Source organism: Ursus maritimus, unplaced genomic scaffold (genome assembly GCF_017311325.1).
Source record: "Ursus maritimus isolate PB19 unplaced genomic scaffold, ASM1731132v1 scaffold_8, whole genome shotgun sequence".
Taxonomy (NCBI): domain Eukaryota; kingdom Metazoa; phylum Chordata; class Mammalia; order Carnivora; family Ursidae; genus Ursus; species Ursus maritimus.
In genome coordinates, this window is record NW_024426996.1 from 50,519,936 (window position 1) to 50,546,809 (window position 26,874).

Consider the following 26,874-nt stretch of genomic DNA (forward strand, 5'->3'; position numbering starts at 1 on the left):
CACTACTCTATGTAAGGCCCTTTACTGACTTCTCATTCCCTTTATGTAAGCCTGCACTCTTAAACTGACCCCTAGCCTATCTCTCAAGTCATCTTAAACCCCACCCCCCCTTGGGTCTTTCATAGCTGTTTCTTCTCTCAGTAACACATGTTGATGCCCTCTTCTCCTGGCTAATTCCTACTTAATCCTTTAAGTTTTGGTTTCCATATCCCTTCTTCCTCATCTGTTCTCACAGCACCCCATACTTTCCTATGTCATCATACTGATCACACTTCTATAATCTCTTCCTTATATGTCTTCCCTAAAAGGCTTCCCTAAAAGGCTCAGTATTTATCCTGCTTACTAGCGTATCCCAAGTACCTAAAGTATCTCACACTGAATGAACAGGCAATTACCATTATGACAAACCTGTTATTAGAGCTAACCAACATCCCTCTCAAATATAGAGCAGGTCAAAAAAGACAGGCATACAGGTGTTATGTACAACAAACATTTCTTCCTAACAGATATAACCACGATATTCGTATCTTAATTTCTACCATTCACTGAGTTAAAGCATAAAGATACGAAATAACTATATGCCATAATTTCAGTAACTCAAGGACATTACAGCATTTTGTGACTTTAAAACAAAAACTGCTCAATCTCTTCAACACTGGAAAAAGAATTTCATTTCATTTTTTAAAAAGATTTTATTTTTGGGGCGCCTGGGTGGCACAGCGGTTAAGCGTCTGCCTTCGGCTCAGGGCGTGATCCCAGCGTAACGGGATCGAGCTCCACATCAGGCTCCTCTGCTATGAGCCTGCTTCTTCCTCTCCCACTCCCCCTGCTTGTGTTCCCTCTCTCGCTGGCTGTCTCTATCCTGTCGAATAAATAAATAAAATCTTAAAAAAAAAAAAAAAGATTTTATTTTTAAGTAATCTCTACACCCAACATGGGGCTCAAACTCACAATCCAAGATCAAGCATCACATGCTCCACTGACTTAGCCAGCCAGGTATCCCAGAAATTTTAAATTACTACTGAAGTCATCAGACGGTTTATGGTTAGGCAAGTGATCTAAGGTGTCTTTTTAAAGAGGAGTCTTCAATACATGATCTCTATAAATTCTGTATGAAAACAAATATGCATATATGCAGGATCAAGGAAATTATTAAACTATGTTACTTTGTACTAATCTACAGTTTTAGGAATAAATGCCTTCGAAATTTCCAAATGATGTAATAAAAAAATTTTCAAGAGGACATTCCATCACCCACTACTATGGATATAAGTACTTATCTTAGTTTTTTCTGTGATCTACCACTATGTATCTCCTATTCTTCTTTTGTTATTCTTTATCAACTACCTCATTTCTTAGATTTTTTCATGTCTTTTTCTTTCTCAAGCTTTAATATTACTAGTGGTATCCACATGTGTTCCAGAATTGTGTCCTATTATTTTATATCCAATTAACATCTACTGTATTTGTCACGTTTTCTTATAGTGCCAACACCTCTGTTGTATATCAACAAAAATGTAGAATCAGAAACACTTGAGGGGCGCCTGGGTGGCACAGCGGTTAAGCGTCTGCCTTCGGCTCAGGGCGTGATCCCGGCGATCTGGGATCGAGCCCCACATCAGGCTCTTCTGCTATGAGCCTGCTTCTTCCTCTCCCACTCCCCCTGCTTGTGTTCCCTCTCTCGCTGGCTGTCTCTATCTCTGTCAAATAAATAAAATAAATCTTTAAAAAAAAAAAAAAAAAAAACACTTGAAGGGATGAAGCATAAGAGTAAGTAAAAATACAAGGACATTTATTATGACCTACTTTAGTCATATTTGATACTAATTACAAAACAGGTACGAAATGGTTTACAGTATTAAAAGACTTACTAATCACAATTCAAGCCTCCTTATTTTCACCAATGACACTAATACCAGCACCATCTGGGGAACTTCAGAACACTCATTACCTTTGAGGAACACTCAAAAGAACTTCTTTATATAGAAATATTGAAAATACATAAATATAAATAAATATCTATTTATAAAGGATAAATTTTTATAAAAATATTAAAAATTTTAAAAATATTGAACATATTATACAGAATTATAAATCTTAACACAATGTACACAGTGTTATGAGACCAAAACAAAGGAAGGAGACTATTCTTATTATCTACATTGGCATACCATCATCACTAATCTATTTGTTTTTTCCATCACTAATCTTATCTCCTCCTGGAGGACAGTATCCTATTCATTCACTCTTTAGTTCAAACACTTCAGCACCTACTTCATGGTAAATTTAAGCTCACATTTCCACTGAATTACCAGTTTCAAACTTTGAACTCAAGGATGTTACGATATTAAACCAGCTTTAACTAACTTATTGTACAAAAAAAATGCTATATTATTTTAAATATGCATGTGCAGATGGGCAGACCCATTAAAAGTTATTAACGATGTTATTTATGGTCAATTTCACATATAAAACTACATTTATGTCAAGAAAAAACAGGAAAATTCACAACTTAATCTCTAATACATAACTAGACAAATCATTGAGGAAGAGTCTTCCTAATTCAATGAATTTTTTCATTAATAATATAATTCCCTTTAGAAATAACACTGGTTGTATGCATTGAATTAAATTTCTTCTACACTATATTCAGCTGACTCAAAGATATATCTTCTCTATTTAGAAGCAAACCTTCTGCTCTTCAGGTTAATAATTTATTGCAGAATAATAAAAAAGAAATACTCTGTGACCACTGTTACCAAACATGTAAGTTTCAACCTTACATTTTAGCTGCACAATGGTAAGAGAACACAACCAGCTACCTTCAGTACTGTTATCTCATGAGGCTTAAAATTAAACCCGAGCCTACATATTAAACGTATGTGAACAAAATCCAGCAAGAAATTTACAAATACTCCCCATTTTTTCCATTATATTTACCAATCAGTAACATATTTAGAACATATTTATAATATGATCATTTACATTTACTGCAAAAGCTTAATGCCATAAATGGGATGAGTACCATATTTAAAAGAATACTAAATTACAACTAAGATTAACTAGTTGAAGCCGGAGGAAGATACATTAGAATGATTAAAGGAAGACTTTTCTAAATCTTGAAGCTACCTCAATAAGGAATGTCTAGAATTAGGATAGTAGTGGCCTGAAGAACAATAGGAGCTCTGTTCTCATGTTAAGAGTATTTTTCCCACTGTGCTAAGAAAAGGAGGGTGAGAGAGGGACGAATAAAACACTGATTTCAATCATTAAATAAAATAATATATCAAGTGCCTGAAACAGAGCCAGGGCTATGCAATCACCTTGGAGCTATATAAGACTATAGAGGGAAATAATTAAACACTTTCACTGAGATCATAATTCACCTAAAGTGCACAACTCCATGATGGTTTTCAGTATACTCACAGAGCAGCCATGTAACTAATCATCAGCAGTCATTCCCCATTCCTCACACACCCCCAGTCTTAAGCTACCACTGACCTATTTTCTTGTTTCTATGGATCTGCTGCTTCCAATGTTTCATATAAATGAAATCATACAATGTGTGGTCTTTTGTGTCTGGCTTCTTTCATGTAGCATGATGTTTTCAAAGTTCATCTATCTTATACCACATTATCGGTACTTCATTTGTTTTTATAACCAAAATATATTCCATGGTATAAATATGCCACATTTTATTTACCCATTCAGTTGATGGGCATTTATGTCATTTCCACTTTTTGGCCATTATGAATAATGCTGGTATGAACATTTGTATACAAGCTGTTGTGTGGACATGTTTTCATTTCTACCAGGTAGGTACCTAGAAGTAGAGTTGATAGGTCATAACGTAACTCTATGTTTACCATTTTGACCAAATTATGTTCCAAAGCAGCTCCAACATTTTACATTCTCACCAGCAATGAATGAGAATTTCAATTTATACAGGAAATACAAGTGTCAATGCTATACTTTCAAACGATGTCACAGAAGGACGCCAACAGGCTACTTCAAGAAGGGCCTTTTAGAGTGGTAGTCACTGGTTAATGCTAATATTTACATAGTGCTTACTCTGCGTAGACACATTTATAAGATTCACTATTTCATTAAATCTCAGGTATCGTGGAATTATATAATACACCATTACTTTATGTACCCTGAGGAAAAAAAAAATCTGCCAATTAAATTATGACATGTCATCCATCGAAAGGTGTAATTTTCATTTCAGAGATATTAAACATGTGTAAAAGGGGTGCCTGGGGTTGCTCAGTCGGGTTAGGTGTCTGCCTTTGGCTTGAGTCATGATCCCGGAGTCCTGTGATGAGCATAGTGTCGGGCTCCCTGCTCCTTGGGGAGTCTGCTTCTCCCTCTGCCCCTCCCCCTGCTCATGCTCGCTCGCTCTCACTCACTCTCTCAATAAATAAAAATAAATTTTAAAAAAACTTAAAAAGATATGTGAAAAAATGTTTCATAATTCTATGAATTCTATTATAATAATTTGTACATGGATTAATTCCTTTAATCTTTATAATCCTAAGTGAGGATTTTATAGATGAGGCAACTAGGGAACACAGCTTGCCTAAAATCATAAAGCCAGGAGTGCCTGGGTGGCTCAGTTGGAGAATGCAGCTCTTGATCTTGGGGTAGTGAGTCTGAGCCCCACGGTGGGCAAAGATTACTGAAAAAAAAAATTATAAAGCCAATTAAATGGCTGAAGTAGATTTGAACTTTCTGGTGGACTGCTCTTGTTGGTGCAGTCATATTCATTGTTTTAGAGATTATGCCCTCACTCCTTCCTCATCAGGATCAAAAAAGTAGAGCGCACTGGGCCTTATGGGATTTGGGTTCCATTTAACCTCTAAGCCTCAGGTCCCTCATTTATTAGAACTGTTAAGACTGTTTCAGGAAAGGCATATAAAATTCTTAGCACAAACGAAGTGACAGCTGCTACTGCCATTACTGAATAGTAAAAAATGTAGTGGCTGAAAGCAGCCTCTTTTGAGATCTTTTCTTTCTTCCTCATTTCCATTAAAAAACTTTTTTAGGCTATGAGGGCATCCTTATCTTTAAACATTTAAAATCTTTTGTTAAATTTATGGTATTCAACAATTAAAGTATCCTCAAGTGTGTATTCATCCCAATGATAACATTAAAACCTAGACTGAATCCAGTGGAGAGTAACCAGGATGAGGATGAAAATTAAGTCACAGATACAAGATGACAGCTTAATCATAGTGGTCATCTCTAAATGGTCATATTGAAAAATGTTTCTTTTTTCATAATTCACTACATAACTTTCACAAATTTCTACAAAAAGTGCAAACTACCTTTTTAAAAAAAAAATGTTTATTTATTTTAGAAAGAGAGAGAGAGACAGCACAAGCAGGGAGTGGCAGAGAGAGAGAATCTCAAGCAGGCTCCATGCCCATCATGGAGCCCGACGCAAGGCTTGATCTCACAATCCTGAGATCATGACCTGAGCTGAAATCAAGAGTTGGATGCTTAACCGACTGAGCCACCCAGGAGCCCCCAAACTACTTTTATAACAGAGGGGGAAAAAAAAATCAAGAAAAAAAAAATCAACCAGCTTAAAAGGTAGAAACAACCAAACTGTCCCTCACTGAATGGATAATGTGGCATATATGAACAACGGAATACTATTTAACCTTAAAAAGGAGTAAAATTCAGATACATGCTGAAATATGCATGAACCTCGAAGACATTATGGTAAGTGAAATAAACCAGATACAAAAGGACAAATATTGTGTAATTCCACTTAACTGAGGTGCCTAATCAAATGCATACAGAGAAAGTAGAACAATGGTTATGGAGCTGGGGGCATGGGGTAAGGGAGTAGTTACTGTTTAACAGGTAGGATAAAAAAGTTCTAGAGATGGATAGAGGTGATGATTGCACAACATGACTATATTTAATATTTAATATCACCGAATTGCAAACTTAGAAATAGTTAAAATAGCAAATTTTATGTTATGTGTATTTTACAACAATTTAAAAGAATCAAGTGGGCATATCAGAAACTAGATGTACGTAAGATACAGAATAATAGACACTCCAAACCAGTAGATGACCCCAATGTACCCTGGAACTTCCATTACCATGTCTATTCTTAAATGGGAACAACCAATAGGTTGAATGAATTCCAGAATATTTTCGACTGACTGCTATCATATGCTCAAGGACACTCAAGGAGTCACAGAAAATACAAAGATGTATTAAGATGTGGTCCTTCACCTCAGGGGCATAAAAGCTAGTGAAAGCTACATACCCCAAATGTTTTAATTGGTACTGTATTTGTGTTGGTACTACAGTTGACCCTTAAATGACATGGGTTTGAACTGCACTGGTCAACCTATATGTGGATTTTTTCTGATACAGTACAGTACTTTAAGTTTCTCTTTATGACTTTAATATTTTTCTCTAGCTTTCTTTATGGTAAGAATACAGTATAAAATACAATATAAAATCCATATATAAAATATGTTGTTAATCAACTTTGTTATTGGTAAGGTTTCTGGACAGTAGGCTATTAGTAGTTAAGTTTTTGGGGGAGTCAAGAGTTACACATGGATTTTCGACTGCATGGGGAGTCAGTGCACCTAACCCCACACTGTTCACAGGGTCAACTGTATATAAATTACATAAAATGCTACTGAAAGAGTAGAGGAACAATCTGATGGATACAGCTGAATGTAAAAGGTGATATACTCCACCTAGACCTCAAAAAAAAACCCTAGAATTTTAAATGATACAGATAATGATTCAAGTGAAAATGACAGAAAAGTATGAAATAATAAGCACCATCTACAAACAGCAAATAATCCACTTTGGAAAATAAGAACCATGTAGTGGGTAAGGGTGGTAGAAAATTAGGATGTAAAAGACAACTGGGGTCAGGCTGTAGGAGGTTTTAAATGCCCAGCTAAGGAGTTCAGACTTTACTAACAAAGAAAGAAAAGAAACATCAAAACTGCACTTTAGAAAGATTTATAGAACAGAACTGCAAAGAATGAGTAGGAGTGGCAAAGATGGATTAAATAATAGGCAAAATAGGAAAGTAATAAAGCTGAATGCCTACACTAAAGTGATAATAGCAAAAGTAAAGACATAAAGGAAGCTGTTCAGTGAAAAAATAAGTTTAGGTTAGTTCTCTTTGTTATACATGACCTAGGGCATTCCATTTCCTCTTTTAATATTCATCAGTTGCAATTATTTGTTCATAATTTTGTTTTTTGCTAGAATGTGAGCTCCATGAAAGCAAGGACAGTATAAGTTTTATTTATTGCTACACTGGCACATAGTACTCAAAAGACTACTGAATGAATTCAGAATATACTCTTCCAAAAAAAAAAAAAAAAAACCCACCCAAAACATACTTCTTTGAGACAAGTAAGAATCTGCATAAGGGTTCTCTAAATTTGGGAACATTGCAAATTTTTCCAGACCTAGAATTTAAGCCACTGTCAGATGAAAATCCTATTCCTGTCTACAGCCATTACTAGCTGCCTCTGAGTAAGCTTGCTTTTCATTCTAATTCCAGAAGCAAACCATCTGCCATTACCTGAAATCTTGTTCATACTAAATTTATACAGACAACTCAAAAAGCTGTAATCCTAATAAGCACTAAAATATAAATTAAATGGGAAAAAAATTTAGAAGTTCATGCACAAAAAATATGCTTACAATACCTTAGGGGGATTAAATGGATATGTTTCTGGTATTTTTATCTCTAGCTGATATCTTCCTCCTAAAAAACGGGGGAAACAGAAAGTTAAGAATGCTGCTCACTTCAAATATCTGAAGCCAAATATAATGACATAACTTTTCAAAACATGTACTATTTCATATTCAATTACAACAAATTCATTTTAAAGGTGAATCCAAAAAGGAAATAATAAAAACACTAGTTAATTGAAAGGTTATTTAAAACATATAAAATAGCCATTTTACACAACTATATTAGTTTATCGGTGAATAACAGCTAGAGATAGATGAATACATTAAATCCAAAGATAATCCAATGCTTCATTGGGTCAGTTAGGTAATACAGGTCACGTCTCCTTGTTTCCTCTAGCCCACACTGAAAAGAGTTGCTAAATAACAGAAAATATGGAAAGAATAAAAAGGGAAAAGGCAAGGAGGTATAAGGTATAGATGGTACAGAGGAAAAAGGACATATGGTTATGTCATAAACTGAAAAAATCTACTTCTAGCTAGTTCCCTCAATTCCAAAATTCCCCAAACTTTTAACTTGCGCCCTAAATGAAAGGCCAACACTTCTTGTTAAAATTTTAAAAATAAAATTCAACAATAACAGATAGGCATAAAGATAAAAAACTATTCTCTTCCTCTCAATAGGTATACAAAAGGAAACACCTTACAAAGAGGTTGTTCTAACCAGTAATGTGTAAACAGAATGCAGTATTCTGTTTTGAAGTCATCCTGAGCAACTAGCAGCGAAATACATATTTTAAAAAGTTTATCTAGCTTTCCGTAAGTGGGTAAGTCAAGGGGAAGGTAACTGCTGTGCAGGAAACTCTGAAGGGGGAAGTCTTCCACTGGGGAAGAGGGTGGATTTGAATCCTAACTTCAAGGAACCTTCCAATCCTAAGATTTTATGATCCATTAACATAGAATACACACTATTCCAAAATGTAACAGATAAAACTGTACAACTGAAATACTTACATATGAAACTATGCCTAGGATTTGCTTCAAAATAATGAAGGGATGGATCAGATCAAAGACTGGCCCTAAGTTGATATTTATTAAAGCCGGATGATAAGTACACCAAAGATTCATTATACCATTTGTGTTCTGTATATAGCTAAAACTTTCCATAATAAAAGTAAAATAAAATAAAAACTATGCACAGTATTATTAACTTCAAAATTTCATAATTCAATTCTCAGTATATCCTGGATTCTCTCAAATCCACCTCCCTCCATTGTTAGGAATAGATGAATGTGGATCTGGGAGAAAAACAAAAGAGCAATTCACTTGGTACCACTTTCTTCAAGCCCTTTCTGGTCCCAATTCTTCTTTTCTTGCTAATTCTTTTTAATGGTGTCCCTGATGCATGAGTTGAACTAGATGCCTGAATCACAGAGCATACGGCAACAGTGAAATCAATATAAAGGAAAATAGTCAAAACAAAAGAAACAAATAAGATAGGTAAGAGAAGAGTACCTGAGAAAATTCTGTGTTTATAGATAGACCTGTTTTTGTTTAGAGTTATAAATGCCAGCTTCAAATATAAGTATAATAAATTTGGCCTGAGAAATATGTGGGTTTTTTTTTCCTTCCTAAGAATCTTACTGGGAAGATTTATTCTGATAAATTCTAGATTACTGACTCTATAATCTTTCATATAAAGTTCTTCCTTCTTGAATGTCCAAAAAAATTTCTTAGGAGCAGTGTGAGAGCCCAGAAAAATACTATATAAATAATGCTGGACCCTAGAGTTCCCCCAATTCTATTTTTACTCCACACACTATTAATATGCTCTGTCTTGCCTTATTATCTGACAGCTTTCAATATATAACCACCATAATATTAATCATAGCATTATTTGATACATATATATACATCAGAGCAACACAACTAAGCAAGCTTTACGATAACTATATTATTCATAAGTTTTCACTATAAATGATTTCTTCTTAAAGAATAGCTTTTAATATTAAAAATTTATAATCTTTAATTTTAACTTCATCTAAAAAGAAGATGGGGAAGGGATGAGATTTTTAAAAATATCAACAATTATTCCATAAATTCAAAACAATTCTTAGGAAGAAAGGCTCAAGAACTTAACTGTTCCTTTGCCACTATTACAGCAAAAGAGGAAAATGGAGTTAAGTAGCACGTACAATATGGTTAATTTTTCCATGGGTATTCTACTTTTCAATCGGATTACTTTTAACACAACATAAAAGCTTCCTCATTAGTTAATGATTATAAACAGTTTAACATTCCACATGGAAACACTTGCCTTACTTATTGAGATTGAAAAAAAAAAAAAAAAACTCTCAAAAACTAGCAAGAGCCCTGCAATAAATACTATCAAAATACTTCTCATGTTCATGTTTCCAAAATGTATCTTAGTTTATGTCCTTGAATAGTGCTTTTCCTAAATAAAATGAACTTCTCTTCAATAGTTTTATGATAAAAAGGACACAATTTATACCCAAAAAGCATTTTAAAACTAGTCTTATCAAAACAAAAACTAGTATTATTAAACATTAATATTTCATTTAGTGGCAGCAGAAACAAACTCTTAAATAAGAAGGTAATGAACATTCTGCCTATCTAACTTAGTTCAGGAGGTGCCTCACAGTTTATAAATATCAGTTTGCTGGAAGAGTTCTAGAATGATAATGCTACTGCCATACTGTCTCTTAAAAATACACCTAAATAACCTAAAAAAGATTCAAGAATGAATATGTATAATGCCTGCCTTTAAGAAGAAGCTAATGTATCATTTCCATACAATAACTACTATTAAGACAAGAACTTGATTTTTACTAAAGATCTTTTTTCCATCTAATGATTGTCAAAAGGACTAACTGAACAGCATCCATGAAAGCATCCAGACAAGGTGTGGCATATATAGGAGGCACTCAATAAACAATACAAAACTAAATAATGTCAAGAAATGGCTCATATGAACTATAAAACAGGAAATAAAATTTTATCAAGATTTAGTAGGATATGATAAAGACATTCTAGCGTCTTTAAAAAATTTATATGAAAACAAAAATATTCTAGAATATTGGATTTTTCTGATGACTTTGGGTTAACTGTTCATAAAGGAATTATAAAACCACCTCATTCAAAGTAGACATAACCACCACTTCTAATATTCAGTCAATCCTCATTTACTCAAAAGGAGAAAGAAATTAGAAACACTGGCTTTGAAGTCAAAGGCTATTAGGACTCAAATCCCAGCTGTGCCACTCAGACGTGTGACCTTAAACAAGGTACTTAATTTCTCTGAGCCTCAGTTTCCTCATTCTATGAAACAGTGATAACTACTTACCTCAGAAGATTTGTTGTAAGGATAATGAGAAAATACATGTAAAGCTCTAAAAGTAAGAACTCAATAAATGCTACTACTACTACTACAAATTGTTATGATTTTTACTAAGCATATATTTGAATGCCTATTATATGCAAGAACCTTGGTTTTGTTACATAACCTAAATTTACAATAATATTCATTATGGAAGATTTGCCTAATGAAGAAATAAAAAGCTAAATGCTTCTTTATCTTGCCACCCAATTCCATAGTCTAAAGTAGCTACAGACTTAGTTTGTGAACACAAAGTTCAGCAAAGTTGCCTCCTTTCTTTCCTCTTATCTTGAAACAATCACTCAAACCTTTCCTGAATAAAGAAAATTAAATATTTGGAATACAGCCTGTGTGAAGACATATGAATGAATGAAATACTTAATGACAAACAGAGGAGAGGAATTTAAAAAAAAAAATTTATCAGTCAGAAATTCAAGGCAAGATTTGTTATAGATACCATATGAAGGGTAATTGAGCATCTATAGTCCATATATTAGAGGCTTAACATGCTAGGTGTTTTCTACTGTTAAATTTTAACCTATATAATTTTAACTTGGCTCTGATAAATCTGTGTTGGGGAAAGAAAAAAATTAGCTAAAATTTAGTAAGAAAAATCAGTCTATATAAATATCTAAATTTATTATTTAAATGCTGTAATACCCTAAGCCAAATGAAGTTAACCTTCCATGTAGTTTATAGATGCTTAAGATTATTCTGATTTAATGTTTCAGATAAGTTCTCATACGCACAATATTTTGATACAGAAAAAAGTACTTGCCTTCATATGGTGTGTCTGGAGGTCCTGCTATTTCTCCTCTTAATTCTGTAAAATTCTCATCTACAAGATCTACTTTAATTTGATTTTTGCTCGTCTTAAAAATAAACAGAAAATAAATGTTAGTTATATCAGCAAGAAAAAAGCCTATTTTTAAAATATTATCTATAAAAAATTTTGTAACCCCCTCTTTAATAAACTTGATTATCTGCTCTAGTAAAACTAATAGCGTGTGCTTTTCTAGGATTTAATTAGCCAATTTTAAGAATATTTAAAACCAAAACACTAACAAATTTTCACTTCATTGTTTTTAACGAAATAACACCACTTTGAACAACAGTACAATGGCTTGTTAACTTTACTAGAATGTTTAGAGAAAAATAGCAGACACCTATTTTATATTTGCCAACTTCATGTATGTTACGTCCAAAGTGATAAGTCTATTATTCATCTGTAGATGAATGCTGCTATACTACACCCACAGGTTACATGGGTTCTATCCATATGAACAGAAAACTCAGGGTCATTAAAAGCCATGTAGGGTATAAACTCTCACTTAAACTAACCACAACAACTCTAGATGTTTAGGTTAACTGACATAGTATTCCATCCACCCAGATGGTGAAAACTCTAAGCATATAGCTAATTTATTTCCCTTTCCATGAAAATTCTTGAAGACTAAAATGCCTCACTAGAATCATCTAATGCCTTCTTCAATTTGTTTTAAACTGCTTAGTTTAAACTAAGCTAAACTGCTTAGTTTAAACTAAGCTAAACTGCTTAGTTTACGTCAGTGGCAACCACCTACTCTTCAAAACAGACTGTTATTTTAAATTTATCTACATCTATTTATTTTGCACGTTACATTTCTCAAAGTCCTTTCACATCTATAGTATCATTTCAATTTCTCAATCCGTTCTGAGTCAACGGTGACTTTAAATGATTCAGAAAACCCTCCAGGGGGATTCACATTAATGTTCAAAAGTACCTATCTGCAAACGAGCTCTCCACTTAAATTTTGTAATCTACACTAACATCTTACTGGTCTAAGTCTAAATTCCTAATACGGTAAACCTTCGCTTTTTCTCAATTGTTAAAAACATAAATCCTTAGTGTACACATTATGTTTTCATTTTTTTTGGTTAGAATTTCATATTTTTACCTAAGTAACACAACATATCCACTCTTACAAAAGAAAGCCTTGCAAGATTTCAAGAGTAAACTTTTTGCTTTCAAACCTACCTTCTTACACTTGTTTACTGGATGAACAATGTAAGAATTACTGTTTTAAGGTCCATGGCTTCCTCCCCCAACCTCCAACAAGCAGATACCAATTTTACTCTTTTTCTATACTAAGCAGTTCGTATTAATACAGAATGTTAAGTACTGAAAAAATATATAACTTAAAACCCAAATTTTAAAGATTTCATATGACTTCTAATTAATCTTATCTTTTTAATAACATAAGATTTAAAAACTATGCATTTTATAAAACATTCTAATTAGTAGGTTTGTTTCATAACCTTTTTTATTTTACCTTTGGGATTAATGTATTTCATATTTTTCTGAAGTTAATTTTACCCCAAAATTAAAATTAATTACAAATATACACATGGGAAACTTCTTCCTGTGCCCTAAAAAAATCATTATCATCCTTGGTATTTGCGGTGGAAGAAATATACAATTTTACCCATGATAAAATACTTTGTCCAGTATGCACAGGAATGAATAATGTTAAAATGAAAATCAAAGGCACCACACTTTCACTGACCAATTTAAGAAGCTGCAAGTAGAACTATAAGCCTTCCAATTCTCCTGCAAGTTCTAAGTAAAACAAGAGTAATCAGATCTTGCAAATCATCAATGCTTTCAAAGTTCATTCGAGTTTCCCACAATACCCCCTTTTCCAAAAAGAAGTAAATAACCTTAAAATGTCAGGATACTAAAGGACATGATTAAAGTTTTGGGGAGGAAAAGAGGAGATAACAGAAATTAGAGAAGCTGCCTTCCAGATTGCCCCCAATTCTCAAGTTAGTAAAATGCTAAGTAAACAATTACTGATTTTATTAGTATTCCTGTCCTTATTTCTGTCCTCATTACCCACAAATTATAATTAGAGGAAAATGTATCTTATTTTCCTCCTCTACAGAAGGCATACTATTAATGTATGAAAAAATGTACTAAATAATTAGCTAAAAAAAAATACAATCACCATGATGAATCCATTATAAAGAAGCATCCTATATGGTCTAGATAGAGTAGGGTCTTTATCTGCAGATAACCAAAGATAAAAAGAAAATGGAAAGTTAAAGACAGATTTTTCACAGCTTAATTTTTCCATCACGCAACAATTATCCTTTATTATCTCCACAGTTCAATGTCCAGTTACTCCACAATCCAAAATTCAGATCCAAGTCCCCCCAACAAACTAATTTAAAATCCCACTCAAGAACTGTAAGGAAGATACAGAAAATGGCAAAAGATAACAGTATTTTGAAAAGTATGGCCTTTGAAGTCAGACAGATGAGAGTTGAATCCAAGTTCTGCCACTTATTTGTGGCATTAATTTAGGTAAGTCATTTAATATCTCTCAATTTTATTACTCTAAAATGAGAATACATACCTCAAATTTAAATGAGAATATTCTGGAAAGGAGTAGCATAGCTACCCTTCCCCTAATTACATTAATTACAAAAACCTTTGATTTCAAAGTCCTACTATATAAAATTTATTTCACAGGTCTGTTTCCAGTCTAAAAATGGAAATGTTGGGGCGCCTGGGTGGCACAGCGGTTAAGCGTCTGCCTTCGGCTCAGGGCGTGATCCCGGCATTGTGGGATCGAGCCCCACATCAGGCTCTTCCACTATGAGCCTGCTTCTTCCTCTCCCACTCCCCCTGCTTGTGTTCCCTCTCTCGCTGGCTGTCTCTATCTCTGTCAAATAAATAAATAAAATCTTAAAAAAAAAAAAAATAAAAATAAAAAATAAAAATGGAAATGTTATTTCTAAAAATAACAAAACAATGTGTTATTCATTTTAATGACCAGGAACGCTAAGGCTTTTGGATGAAACCCTGCAGAATTGTGTTACCACTGTGCTACATTTTTTGTGAGGACCTCAGCAAAACTGCTTTTCTATACTTTCTTTTCCCAACTCAACTAAACACACATTGGGACTTCTGGTAGTCCTGGTTTTTCTGATGTTCCTTTGTGGCTCCAATGTGTTTCTACCACACAAAAGGAAAAGAGATGAATAGAAGCTACAGTTCCTAGTAAACATTTTTAAAATGAACTATTAAAGCATAAAAATGTATGCAAAATAGCATATAATGTTAAATCTTATCTGAATGTGGTAAACCAGCATTACTGCTAATAATCAATAGTACTGAATTTAAAAGCAATTCTAATAGATTTCCAAGGCCAAGTCTCTTGGTGAATTGATAACATTAACACAAAATTCGTCCAAATAATTCCTGGAGTCTACTATATGCCAGAAAGAAATCTCAAGTGTTAGTGAACAAAACTAAGTATCTGCCCACTTGGAGCTTACATTCTAGCGAGAAAAACTAAAAACTGATTTTATCATAAAAGCTCTAAGTACATTGTTATTTAACCTGTTTAAACTAACATGTGACCTCAAGCAAGTTAATTAACCACTCAACCTCAGTTTCAACCTCTGTCAACTGGGAATTGTTAACAGTACTTACTACATACAGTTCTTGGGGGAATTTAATGAATTAACACAATATATAAAACAATGCCTGCCACAAAGTAAATGCTGAATGTATAGCAGTCACTTAATATTGTACTATGTTGACTTCTGACAATGATGTAGGAGCAGAAAACTTCCACCTAAAGCAAATATTTTATATTTTTTTAAGGCCCACTTGTCACACTACTCTCACTTGTATTTATTCTGGAAATTTTATTCTAAAACAAAATTTCAATATAAATTTCAGATAGACAACTATAACTCTAAATTATCCCTAAAGTTATAGATCATTCTCATATGCTATGAAGACTATTAGTTTGTTTCCTAGTCAAATCACAACTACCAAAATTTAGGGGCACTGTTCACCAGTATCATGCAAATAAATGTGAAATTCAATTCTTCCTAATTTGTTGGAAATGAGGCTTTTTAAAAGGCTTAAGAGTTGCCATTATTTCCCCCTAATTTAATATGAATGACCTTTTCCCCCCTACGATTCTAAGGCCCCTCAAATAAGAAAGACATTCACTTTCCAAGCAGTTAATAAGTAAAAACAATTCTGAAGCTTGAGGCATGTCACATACCAAAAGCAAGCTGACATGGAAACTAAGAGACCAGAAGGGAACTGAAGCCATGGGGACATTTATGACCCTTACTAAATACAAGTTCTAGATCAGTGCTCTCCAACAGATATATAATAATGTAAGCCACAGGGCCCTTGGGCGGGCGCAGTCGGTTAAACATCTTGCCTTCAGCTTGGGTCGTGATCCCAGGATCCTGGGATTGAGTCCCACATCAGGCTCTCTGCTCAGTGGAGAGTCTGCTTCTCCCTCTGCCTTGCAAAAATAAATAAATAAAATCTTAAAAAAAAAAAAAAAAAAAAAGTAAACCACAAACGTACTTTAAAATTTTCTAGTAATCACATTAAAAAGTGAAGGAAGTAGAAAAATTAATAATTTCTCTCCTATATATCAAATTATCATTTTAACATGTAATCAAAATTTCTGAGATATTTTCATTTTTTAAAAAACCAATGTCTTCGAAACCCAGTATTTAATTGACAAATCACATGCACATTTCAATTTGGACTGCCCACATTTCAAGTGTTCAAAAGTCACATGTGCTAGTCAAATCCACAGATACAGAAAGTAAATTATAGGTTGTTAAGAGAGGAGAGGGAAGGAAGAGATGAGAAGGATCTGCTAATAGATACAAGGATTATTTTTAAGGAGATGAAATGTTTTGGAATTAGTGATAACACTTGCACAACTTTGTGAATATACTAATAACCACTGATTTGTACATTAGTCGAAGTTTTTAAAAACTTGAAAAAAAGTCACATGTAGCTAGTGGCTATAATACTGGACAAGTGTAGCTACAGAGAACCAGGAAATAACAGCCTTTCCAATTACAGCAACAGTCTGTCATTAAAATTTTACTTTCCGGATTTCTGTCATCATACTTCACACAATATATAATGCAGAATAAAGTCCTGAACATATTAATCCCATGAATATTTACTGAGTACTCACTATTCATAAGGCAAATAGGTACTGAGTAGTAAAATGATCAGCCAGAAATGTTCTCTAACCCACCCTATCCGCATATATAGAGCTTTCATTCTAAAGTATTAAACAATTATACAATTTTTAAATGAAATACAGAATATCCTGAGAGTAAAGAAGCTTCTCTGAGGAAACTACCTTTAAAAGATTTATGAATGATGCCAATGATGGCATTTCAGGCAGAAAGTCCGCCCTCTGCAAAACAGAACAAAACTGGACCTGGCATATTTAAGAATTGAAATACCACCAATGTGCCTAGAATACACACAAAATAAAGGAGCAGAAACTGAAGCAGGGAAAGTAGGCAGGAGCCAGATTATGCAGGGTCAAGAAGAACAATGAGAAACATTTAAAGCTGTGATTTGACAATCAGATTTGAGTCTTTTAAAGAACAAACCGCTATAGCGAGGAAAAATGCCTGGAGGTAGATTAAAGCAGATACAGAGAGAAAGGTTAGGAATCAGTGACAGTAATTAGAAAGTCCATTTTGGAAAAAAAAAAAAAGAAAGAAAGAAAGAAAGAAAGTCCATTTGGATGAAAAGAAAGAAATGAATTAAGAGAGATAAGAGGGGTGCCTGGGTGGCTCAGTCAGTTGAGCATCCGACTGCTGTCATGATCTCAAAATTAGCTCCACATCAGTGTCCCTGCTCAGCTTGGAGTTGGCCTGCTCCTCTCCCTCTGCTCCTTCCCCTGCTGGTGCTCCCTCCTGTACCCATGCTATCTCTAAAATAAATAAATAAAAATATTTTTTTTAAAAAGAGAGAGAGATGAGGTAAAACTTCTAGGAAGGAGTCTGCATGTCCCTCTAAAAGTGTATGATCTCTTAAAGAGGGAACAAGGATCACTCTTATAGTCTGCTTTTCTACTGACTGGATGATAGTGCAATAAAAAACTAAGATAAGGAAACAAGAAAGTGAGAGGTCAGAGTCTGGGAAAGGGGAAAATAAAACTCTGACTTGGACATGTTGAGAGAAGAGTTATATATGAAAATCCAAAGGGCCAAGAACATGGTTCATAGTCTAAAATTCAGGAGTGATCTGCGCTGAAGATATGATGATGAGCAAGACAAGAAAAACCAAGAGAGTCTGTTATCACTGGCACCAAAGGAAGAAAAATGTTTTAAGGAGAGAGTAGCTAATATTGCTGGCAGACAGTAAAAATAATAGCTAATACTTATATAACACCTTATAAGTAGTATTCTGATTTATATGTAATAACTCATTTGACCCTTCTAACAATCTTATGCATTTACCAATAAAGAATCTGAGATACAAAGAGTTTACGCAGCTAATAATTAGTGAAGCCAAGTTTCAAAAATGACTCCTGAGCCAAACATACAGATTTAATTTCACTGACTCTAAGATACCATCAATTATAGGATGCCCTGTTGTATGCCAGTAAGAAAAAAAAAAACAAAAAAAACCTTTACTTATACTATAACACAATATTTTGTCATTTAGATTTTTTTAAAGGGGGCAGGGGCAGAGAGAGAGAGTCTTAAGCAGGCTCCACACCCAGCACAAGCCAATGTGGGGCTCAATCTCACAACCCTGAAATCATGACCTGAGGTGGATGCTTAACCAACTGAGCCACCCAGGCACCCCTAGAATTTTTTTATTTTACACTTACTCAAACTTTAGACTTTACATATATCACTCTTAAGACCGCATAAAGAAAAAATAAGCAAAATAGTTATTTTCTTCACATTAGGGGCACCTGGGTGGCTCAGTCGTTAAGTGTCTGCCTTCGGCTCAGGGCGTGATCCCAGAGTCCTGGGATGGAGCCCCGCATCGGGCTCCCTGCTCCACTGGGAAGACTGCTTCTTCCTCTCCCACTGCCACTGCTTGTGTTCCCTCTCTCACTGGCTGTCTCTGTCAAATAAATAAATAAAATCTTTAAAAAAAGAAAAAGAAACTGGTAATAGTGATTCCTTTAGGGTAGTAAAACTAAGAACAATGGGGGAGACTGGGTGGTTCAGTCGGTTAAGCATCTGCCTTCAGCTCAGGTCTTGATCCTGGTGTCCTGGAATTGAGACCCGAATCAGGGTCCTCACTCAGCAGGGAGTCTGCATGTCCCTCTCCCTTTGCCCTTCCCCCGCTTGTGTGCTCTTTTTCTCTCTCAAATAAATAAATGAAATCTTAAAAAAACCACCACACTAAGAACTATGGATCTGGGATAGATGGGAGACCACGGTGCTGTCTGAAAATTATTCTTAAAAGTCATTCCTTTTCCATTTTTTCCACTTCTGATGGGGCTATCATAAAGCTGCTAAAATCAACAGCATGGTAGTGGTAAGAGAAAAGACACACAGACCAATGGAACAGAATAGGGAGCTCAGAAATAGGCCCATACTCATACAGTCAAACTTATCTTTGACAAAGGAGTAATCTGACGGGAGGAAAAAACAATTATTTTCAACAAAAACGGTACTAGACCAGTTGGACAACCACGTGCAAAGTAATCTCATATTACATTTTACATTTTCTAAACTGGCAAAATTCTTAATGTCCAATACTGGTAAGGCTGAAGGAATACCAATAAAACTCAGAAGCCCCTTTAAAGCCAATACAGCAAAAGGTATTAACACCATAAAATTTGTCACACTCTTTAACCCGGTATTACCACTCCTAGAAACTACCTAAGGAAATAATTTCATTACAAGTAGAAAAAATATATAACCATAACGGAAATCACTGATGCATTAAATATAATGAAAAACATTAATTTAAGTATCCATTAACTGAGGGATGTCTACAAGAATTACAGTGCAATTTAATAGACTACTACGAACAAAAATAAATGAGTGTACTTCTGGTTTCCAACCCAACATGTAAAAACTTAAAAATCATCACTCCTGTCCACAGAAGAAAAAAGCTAAACAAACTGAAAATCAACAACTCCTCTTAAATCCATCAGAGAATTGAAGCCACAGGGCAAACTGCTGCCCTCAAAATGGTGGAGAGTTGATGGGCAGAAAATAAGACTCAAACTTACCAGGGCAAAAGCTCAAAAGCATGAACCCAGGAAGGAAAACCTAAACTATAATTGATTGACAAACTGTTGGAGGCACAGTCGGGATGAATTTGAGAGTGAAAAACTCTCAAGGGGCCTTCCCGCTTTTGTTGAGTTTTTACCTCCAGGTTCCCTACCAGGTTTTCACAGTGAAGATCAGATGAAAATGCCCTCATGCTCCTGGCAGGAGGAAGGGGAAAGAAGCCATTCTGAAATACACCTAGGGTATTCGGTTTTTCTTAACAAGGCCTGCCCTCAAGAGACATTTTTCACCAGAGCCTAACCAACTAGGTCTTAAAATAGATCTAACCAACCTGAGGGAAGGGAAATACCCTATACCAAACCCCTCCATTCTTCCAGTATCACCAAGGGGGGGGGGGGGAATGAAAAGCACTTCTGAAGGTCACAGCTTGGGGGGGTAGACTCCCCAAAAGACTGAGACCCACAGACACCTGCGTGGCTCAGTCGGTTAAGCGTCTGCCTTCAGCTCAAGTCATGGTCCCAGGATCCTGTGATTGAGTCCCACAATGGGGCTCCTTGCTCAGCAGGGAGCCTGTTTCTCCACCTGCCTGCCACTCCCCCGGCTTGTGCACGCTCTCTGACAAATAAATAAAATCTTAAAAAAAAAAAAAAAAAGACTGAGACTATAGACTGTTTCCCCTCCCCCAACCACCACATCACTAAGGCTCCTGTATAATAACTGGGGATTACAACTAACTCAAAGAACTGCCATGTCTCAGACCTGACTTAAGAAGATGTCCCTAGGGGCACTGGGTGGCTCATTCGGTTAAGCATCTGCTTTTGGCTCAGGTCAATGACCCTGGGATCCCAAGATTGAGCCCTATATCAGGTTCCCTGATTGGTGGGAAATCTGTTCTCCCTCTCCCTCTACCCTTCCTCTCCTGTTCGTTCTCTATCAAATAAATAAATAAAATCTTAAAAAAAAAAAAAAAAAAAGATGTCTCTAATTAGCCGCAGGGGCAACAGGGAAGACAAAAACAAGAGCATAAGAGGAGTTTTTAGACTCTGATATCTATAGCTACAACAAACAGTATCCCTGGACAGATAGACATAAAGTCTCACACCGAAGGCCTATTTACCTCAGTTATTTTTACCCAGTACATCATTTGTGACTTTGGCTTTCAAGAAAAAATTTATAAGGCATACCAAAAAACAAAACTACAGAAAAAGACTCAGATGGCAGAAATGCTAGAATTAGATTAAAAATTTTAAACTACAATTAATATGCTAAGTGCCATTATGGAAAAAGCTGACAACATCCAAATCAAATGGGTAATGTTAGCAAAGAGATGGAAACTCTAACAAGAAATTAAAAGAACATGCTAGAAATAATCTTTTAAAAAAACTGTAACATATAAAAATGCCTTTGATGGGCTCGTTAGGAAGTGAACACAAACAAAAAATGAATCCGTGAGCTAGAAAAAAAATGTCAACAGAAACTCCAAAATCTTAAATGCAAAGGCAAAACAAATGAAAAAGATAAAATAGAATCTCATACAACTAATAGAATAACATACAACTAATAGGAATACCAGAAAAAGAAAAAAGGAAAAGAAGAAATATCGGAAGCAATAATGACTACGAATTTTCCTAAATTAATGACAGAAACTAAATCACAGATCCAAGAAATTCAGAGAATAAAGAATAGGATCAATCCCAAAAAATCCATAGCTAGGCATATCATATTCAAACTGAAGAAAACCAAACACAAAGAGAAAAGCTTGAAAGAAATCAGAAGAAAAAACAAACCTTGACTATTAAGGAGCAAAGATAAAAATTAAATTGGGCTTCTCTTCAGAAATCATGAAAGAAAATGGAATATAATATTTAAAGTGTTAAAAGCAGAAGCCTGGGTGGCTTAGTCTGTGGAGCATGTGACTCTTGATCTCAGGGTGATGGGTTCAAGCCTCATGTTGGATGTGGAGATTACTTTAAAAGAATAATAACAAAAACAAAGTGTTGAAAGCAAAAAGCCCTATCAACCTAAAACCTATATGCAGCAAAATTATCCTTCAGATATGAAAGATAAATAAAGACTTCTTAAATAAAAGTAGGACATCTGTTGTCAGCAGACATATCTTGCAAGAAATGTTAAAAGAAATTCTTCAGGAAGCAGGAAAGTGATATAGATCAGAAACTCAGAATTTACATAAAGAAAGAGCATTAGAGAAAAAATAAAGGTAAAATAAAATCTTCGATCTTTCTTATCCTTTTTTGGGAGGAGAATTGGGCGGGAAGTGGGAGTAGGGGGGAGACAGTGGGGGAAGGGCAGAGGGACAGCAAGTCCCAAGCAGGCTCCACGCCCAGGACAGAGTCTGATGTGAGGCTCAATCCCACAACACTGAGATCATGACCTGAGCCAAAATCAAGAGTGGGATATTTACCAGACTGAGTCACCCAGGCGCCCCTGATTTTTCTTATTCTTAATTGATCTAACAGATAAGAGTATGTTCAAAGCAATAACAACAACAAAGTATCTGGTGATTTTACCTTATGGATAAGTGAAGCGAATGACAAACGTTATAATAGACAGGAGGGAGGAAATGTGAATTTTGCTACAAAGTACTCACACTACCTGTGAAGTAGTATAGCGTTATTACCAAGAGTACCTGTAAACTATATATGGCAAATTCAAAGGCAACTACTAAAAAAAAAAAAAAAAGAAAAAGAAAAAGCACAAATAATGTGCTAAGAAAAAAAATGGAATCATATAAAATGTTCAATAAAACAAGTTAAGGCAGAAAAAGAGTGTAAGACAAAAAAGAGAAAGAATAAAAGCAACAAATAAAATAAAGAAAAAAGGGGCACCTGGGTGGCTCGGGATGGTTAAGCATCTGCGTTTGGTTTGGGTCATGATTTCAAGGTCCTGGGATTAAGCCCCATATTGGGCTCCCAGCCCAGCGGGGAGTCTGCTTCTCCCTCTCCTCCTGCTTGTGCTCTCTCTCTCTCTCTCAAATGAATAAATAAAATCTTAAAAAAAATACAGTGAAAAATAAAAAGGCAGACATTAATCCAAATATATCAACAATAATCAACAATAATTTTAAATGTCAACAATCTAAATATAACAAGACAGATATTATTGGAGTGGATAAAGAAAAAGGTCCAACTATATGCTATCTAAAAGAAACTCACTTTAAATATAAAGACAAAGACACATTAACAGTAAAGCAGATGGAAAAACTATAAAACTAAGAAAACTTAAAAGCTTCATGACAACTGGATTTGGCAATGATTTCTCGGATATGACACCAACATAAATAAAAATACACTGGAACTACATCAAAGTGTAAAATTCCTGTGCATCAAAGAACACAATCAACAGAGTAAAAGGCAACCTACGGAATGGAAGAAATTATTTACAAGTCATATAAATGACAAGTGATTAATATCCAGGATATATAAAAGAACTCTTAAAATCAACAAAAAACAAACCCAATTAAAAAATGGGTAAAGTACTTAAATAGGTATTTCTCCACAAGATATACGAACGGCCAACAAGCACATAAAAAGATGCTCAACATCATTACATAACTATAATTAGGGAAATGCAAATCAAAACCACAATGAGATACACAGACCTACTGGGATGGCTACTATCAAAAAAACTGAAAATAACAAGCGTTGGCATGGATGTGGAGAAATCGGGGCCTTGTGCATTGCTGGTGGGAATGCAGCCACAATGGAAAACAGTATGTTGCTCATCAAAAAATTGAAAATGGAATTACAATGTGATCAAGCAATTCCACTTCCGACTATATGCTCAAAAAGCAGGGTCTCGAATAATCTGCACACCCATTTCATGGCAGCATTATTCAAGGACAGCCAAAAGAGGGTGCCTGGGTGGCTCAGTAAGTTAAGTGTCTGACTCTTGATTTCGGCTGTCATGATCTCAGCTGTCATGATCTCAGCGTCCTAAGATAGAGCCCCACATTTTAAGGATTCTCTCTCCCCCTCTGCCCCTCCCCCCACTCTCTCTTGTTCTCATAACAACGGAGTTCAGGGGTGTCTGGGTGGCTCAGTCAGTTAAGCATCCAACTCTTGATATCGTCTTACATCATGATCTCAGGGTTGTGAGATCGACCCCATGTCAGGCCCGTACTCAACGGGGAGTCTGCTTAAGATTCTCTCTCTCTCAGGGCACCTGGGTGGCTCAGTCAATTAAGTGGCTGCCCTTGGCTCAGGTCAAGATCTCAGGGTTCTGGGCTGGGAGCCCCATGTCACATTCCCCGCTCAGGGGGAGTCTGTTTCTCCCTCTCCCTCTGCCCCTCCCCCTGCTCAAGCGTGCGCGCTCTCTCTCTCTAATAAATAAAATCTTAAAAAAAAAAAAAGATTCTCTCTCCCTCTGCCCCTCCCCCCTCAAAAATAAATAAACAGACAAATCTTTTTTTTTTTTAAGATTTTATTTATTTATTCGACAGACATAGAGACAGCCAGCGAGAGAGGGAACACAAGCAGGGGGAGTGGGAGAGGAAGAAGCAGGCCCATAGCGGAGGAGCCCCATGTGGGGCTCGATCCCATAACGCCGGGATCACGCTTTGAGCCGAAGGCAGACGCCCAACCGCTGTGCCACCCAGGCGCCCCTAAACAGACAAATCTTAAGGGAAAAAACACGGAGTTTCAAAACACATGAAGCAGTAATAATGTAACTTTGAGAAAGAGATGAATCCATTACCATAGTCCGACTTCAACATCCCTCTACCACTATTTGAGAGATCTGGCAGACAGACATAGATGGACTGATCAGCAAACACCAAACTGGATCTAATGTACATCTATAGACTACTTCATCCAACAGCAGGAGAATAATACACTCTTCTCAAGCTCAAACAGAACATTCACTAGACCATAATTGGGGCCATAAAACACAAATTCAAAAGATCAGGAATCATACAAATTCAAAAGAACAGGAATCATAAAAAGTATACTTGCAGACCACAATGGAATTACACTGGAAATCAGGGGCACCCGGATGGCTCAGTTGGTAAAGCATGCAACTCTTGATCTCGGGTTTGTGAGTTCACGCCCCACACTGGATGTAGAGATTACTTAAAAACAAAATCTTTAAAAAATAAATAAAAGTAAACTAGAAATCAATGACAGGAAGATAGCTGGAAAACCTCAAAACACCTGGAGATTAAACAACACACTTCTAAATAACACATAGGTCAAAGAAGACATATTAATAGAAATCTTAAAATATTTTGAACTAAATGAAAACGAAAAGACAACATCAAAATTTGCAGGAGGTGATAAAAATAGTGCTTCGAGGGAGCTTTGTGTTGAATGCATATATTAGAAAAAAGTCAAAATTAATAATCTAAGATTCCACCTATGAAACCAGAAAAAGAACAAATTATATACAAAGGAAAAGGAAAGTAATTTAAAAGTTGAAGCAGTGAAACTGAAAACAATAAAACTGAAATAAATGAAATTGAAAACAAGAAATAAACAGAAAAGCCAACTAAACCAAAAATTGGTTTTTTGAAACAATCAATAAATTGATAAACTCTAGACAGGTTAAGGAAAAAGAGAGAAGACACAAATTACTAAATATCAGAAATGAAAGACCCATCTCCACTAATCCCATGGACATTAAAAAAAGATAAAGTAATATTGCAAAGAACTCTATGCTCAAAAATTTGATAACCTAGATGAAGTGAATTGATTCCTTGAAAGACACAATCTGTCAAAATTCAACAAAGATAGACTATCTGAATAGGACTATATGTATTAAGGAAATTGAATCAATAATAACTTTACAAAACAAAAAGCACCGGCCCCAGATAGTATCAATGATGAATTCTACCAAACATTTAAGGAAGAAATTATACCAACTCTCTACTGCTTACAATCTCTTTTGTAAGGTAGAAGCAAAGCAAGAAGTATTTCCTAACTCATTCTATGAGGCCAGTATTACCCTAATACCAAAACCAGACAAACAAATGACAAGTACAGACCAGTATCTCTCATGAACACGTATGCAAAAATCCTCAAAAAAAATATTAGCAAATTTACTCCAACAATGAATGGAAAGAATTATACAGTTAACCCTTGAACAACAAGGGGGTCGGGGTGCTGATGCCCTATACAGTTGGAAATCTGCATGTAACTTTTGATTCCCCAAAAACTTAAGTACTAATAGCCCACTACTGACCAGAAGCCTTACTGATAACACAATTAACACATATGCTGTATGTTACACGTAGTAATACTGTATTCTTACAATAAAGTAAGCTAGAGAAAAGAAAATACCAACAAGATCATAAGGAAGAGAAAACACATTTACATTACTGTACTGTATTTGTCAAAAATGTATAAGTGGACCTGTGCTATTCAAATCTGTGTTGTTCAAGGGTCAACTGTACACCATGACAAGTGGAATTTATCCTGGGTATACATGCTGATTCAATGTTCAAAAATCACAATTAATGTACCAATCACAACAACAGGCTATAAGAAAAACCATACAATCATACCAATAGATGCAGAAAAACCACTTCACAAACCCCAAAACACATTCACAATAAAAACACTCTATAAACTAGGAATAGAGTGGAACTTTCTCAACTTGATAATATTTACAAAAAACTTTACAGCTAACATCATATTTAATGGTGAGAAACTCAAAGCTTTTTCAGTAACAACAGGTACAAGTCAAGGATATCCCCTCTTACCACTCCTTTTTCAATATTATACTACTTC

The 26,874-nt window shown here is 35.2% G+C and overlaps 1 protein-coding gene across 2 annotated transcripts in view; it reads right to left on the bottom strand.

Annotated features, from left to right (window-relative positions):
• UBE2K (ubiquitin conjugating enzyme E2 K) overlaps positions 1-26,874 on the bottom strand; it is a 70,920-nt gene that overhangs the window by 17,524 nt on the left and 26,522 nt on the right. The window contains exons 2-3 of one of the 2 annotated variants that reach the window (XM_008701503.2): positions 11,868-11,961; positions 7,707-7,765 (exon numbers count right to left, since the gene is read on the bottom strand). The exons of the other annotated variant lie outside the window; for it this stretch is intronic. Coding sequence (XP_008699725.2) covers positions 7,707-7,765; positions 11,868-11,961 — 153 coding nt within the window. The remainder of the gene's footprint in view (positions 1-7,706; positions 7,766-11,867; positions 11,962-26,874) is intronic. 2 annotated transcript variants of the gene reach the window in all.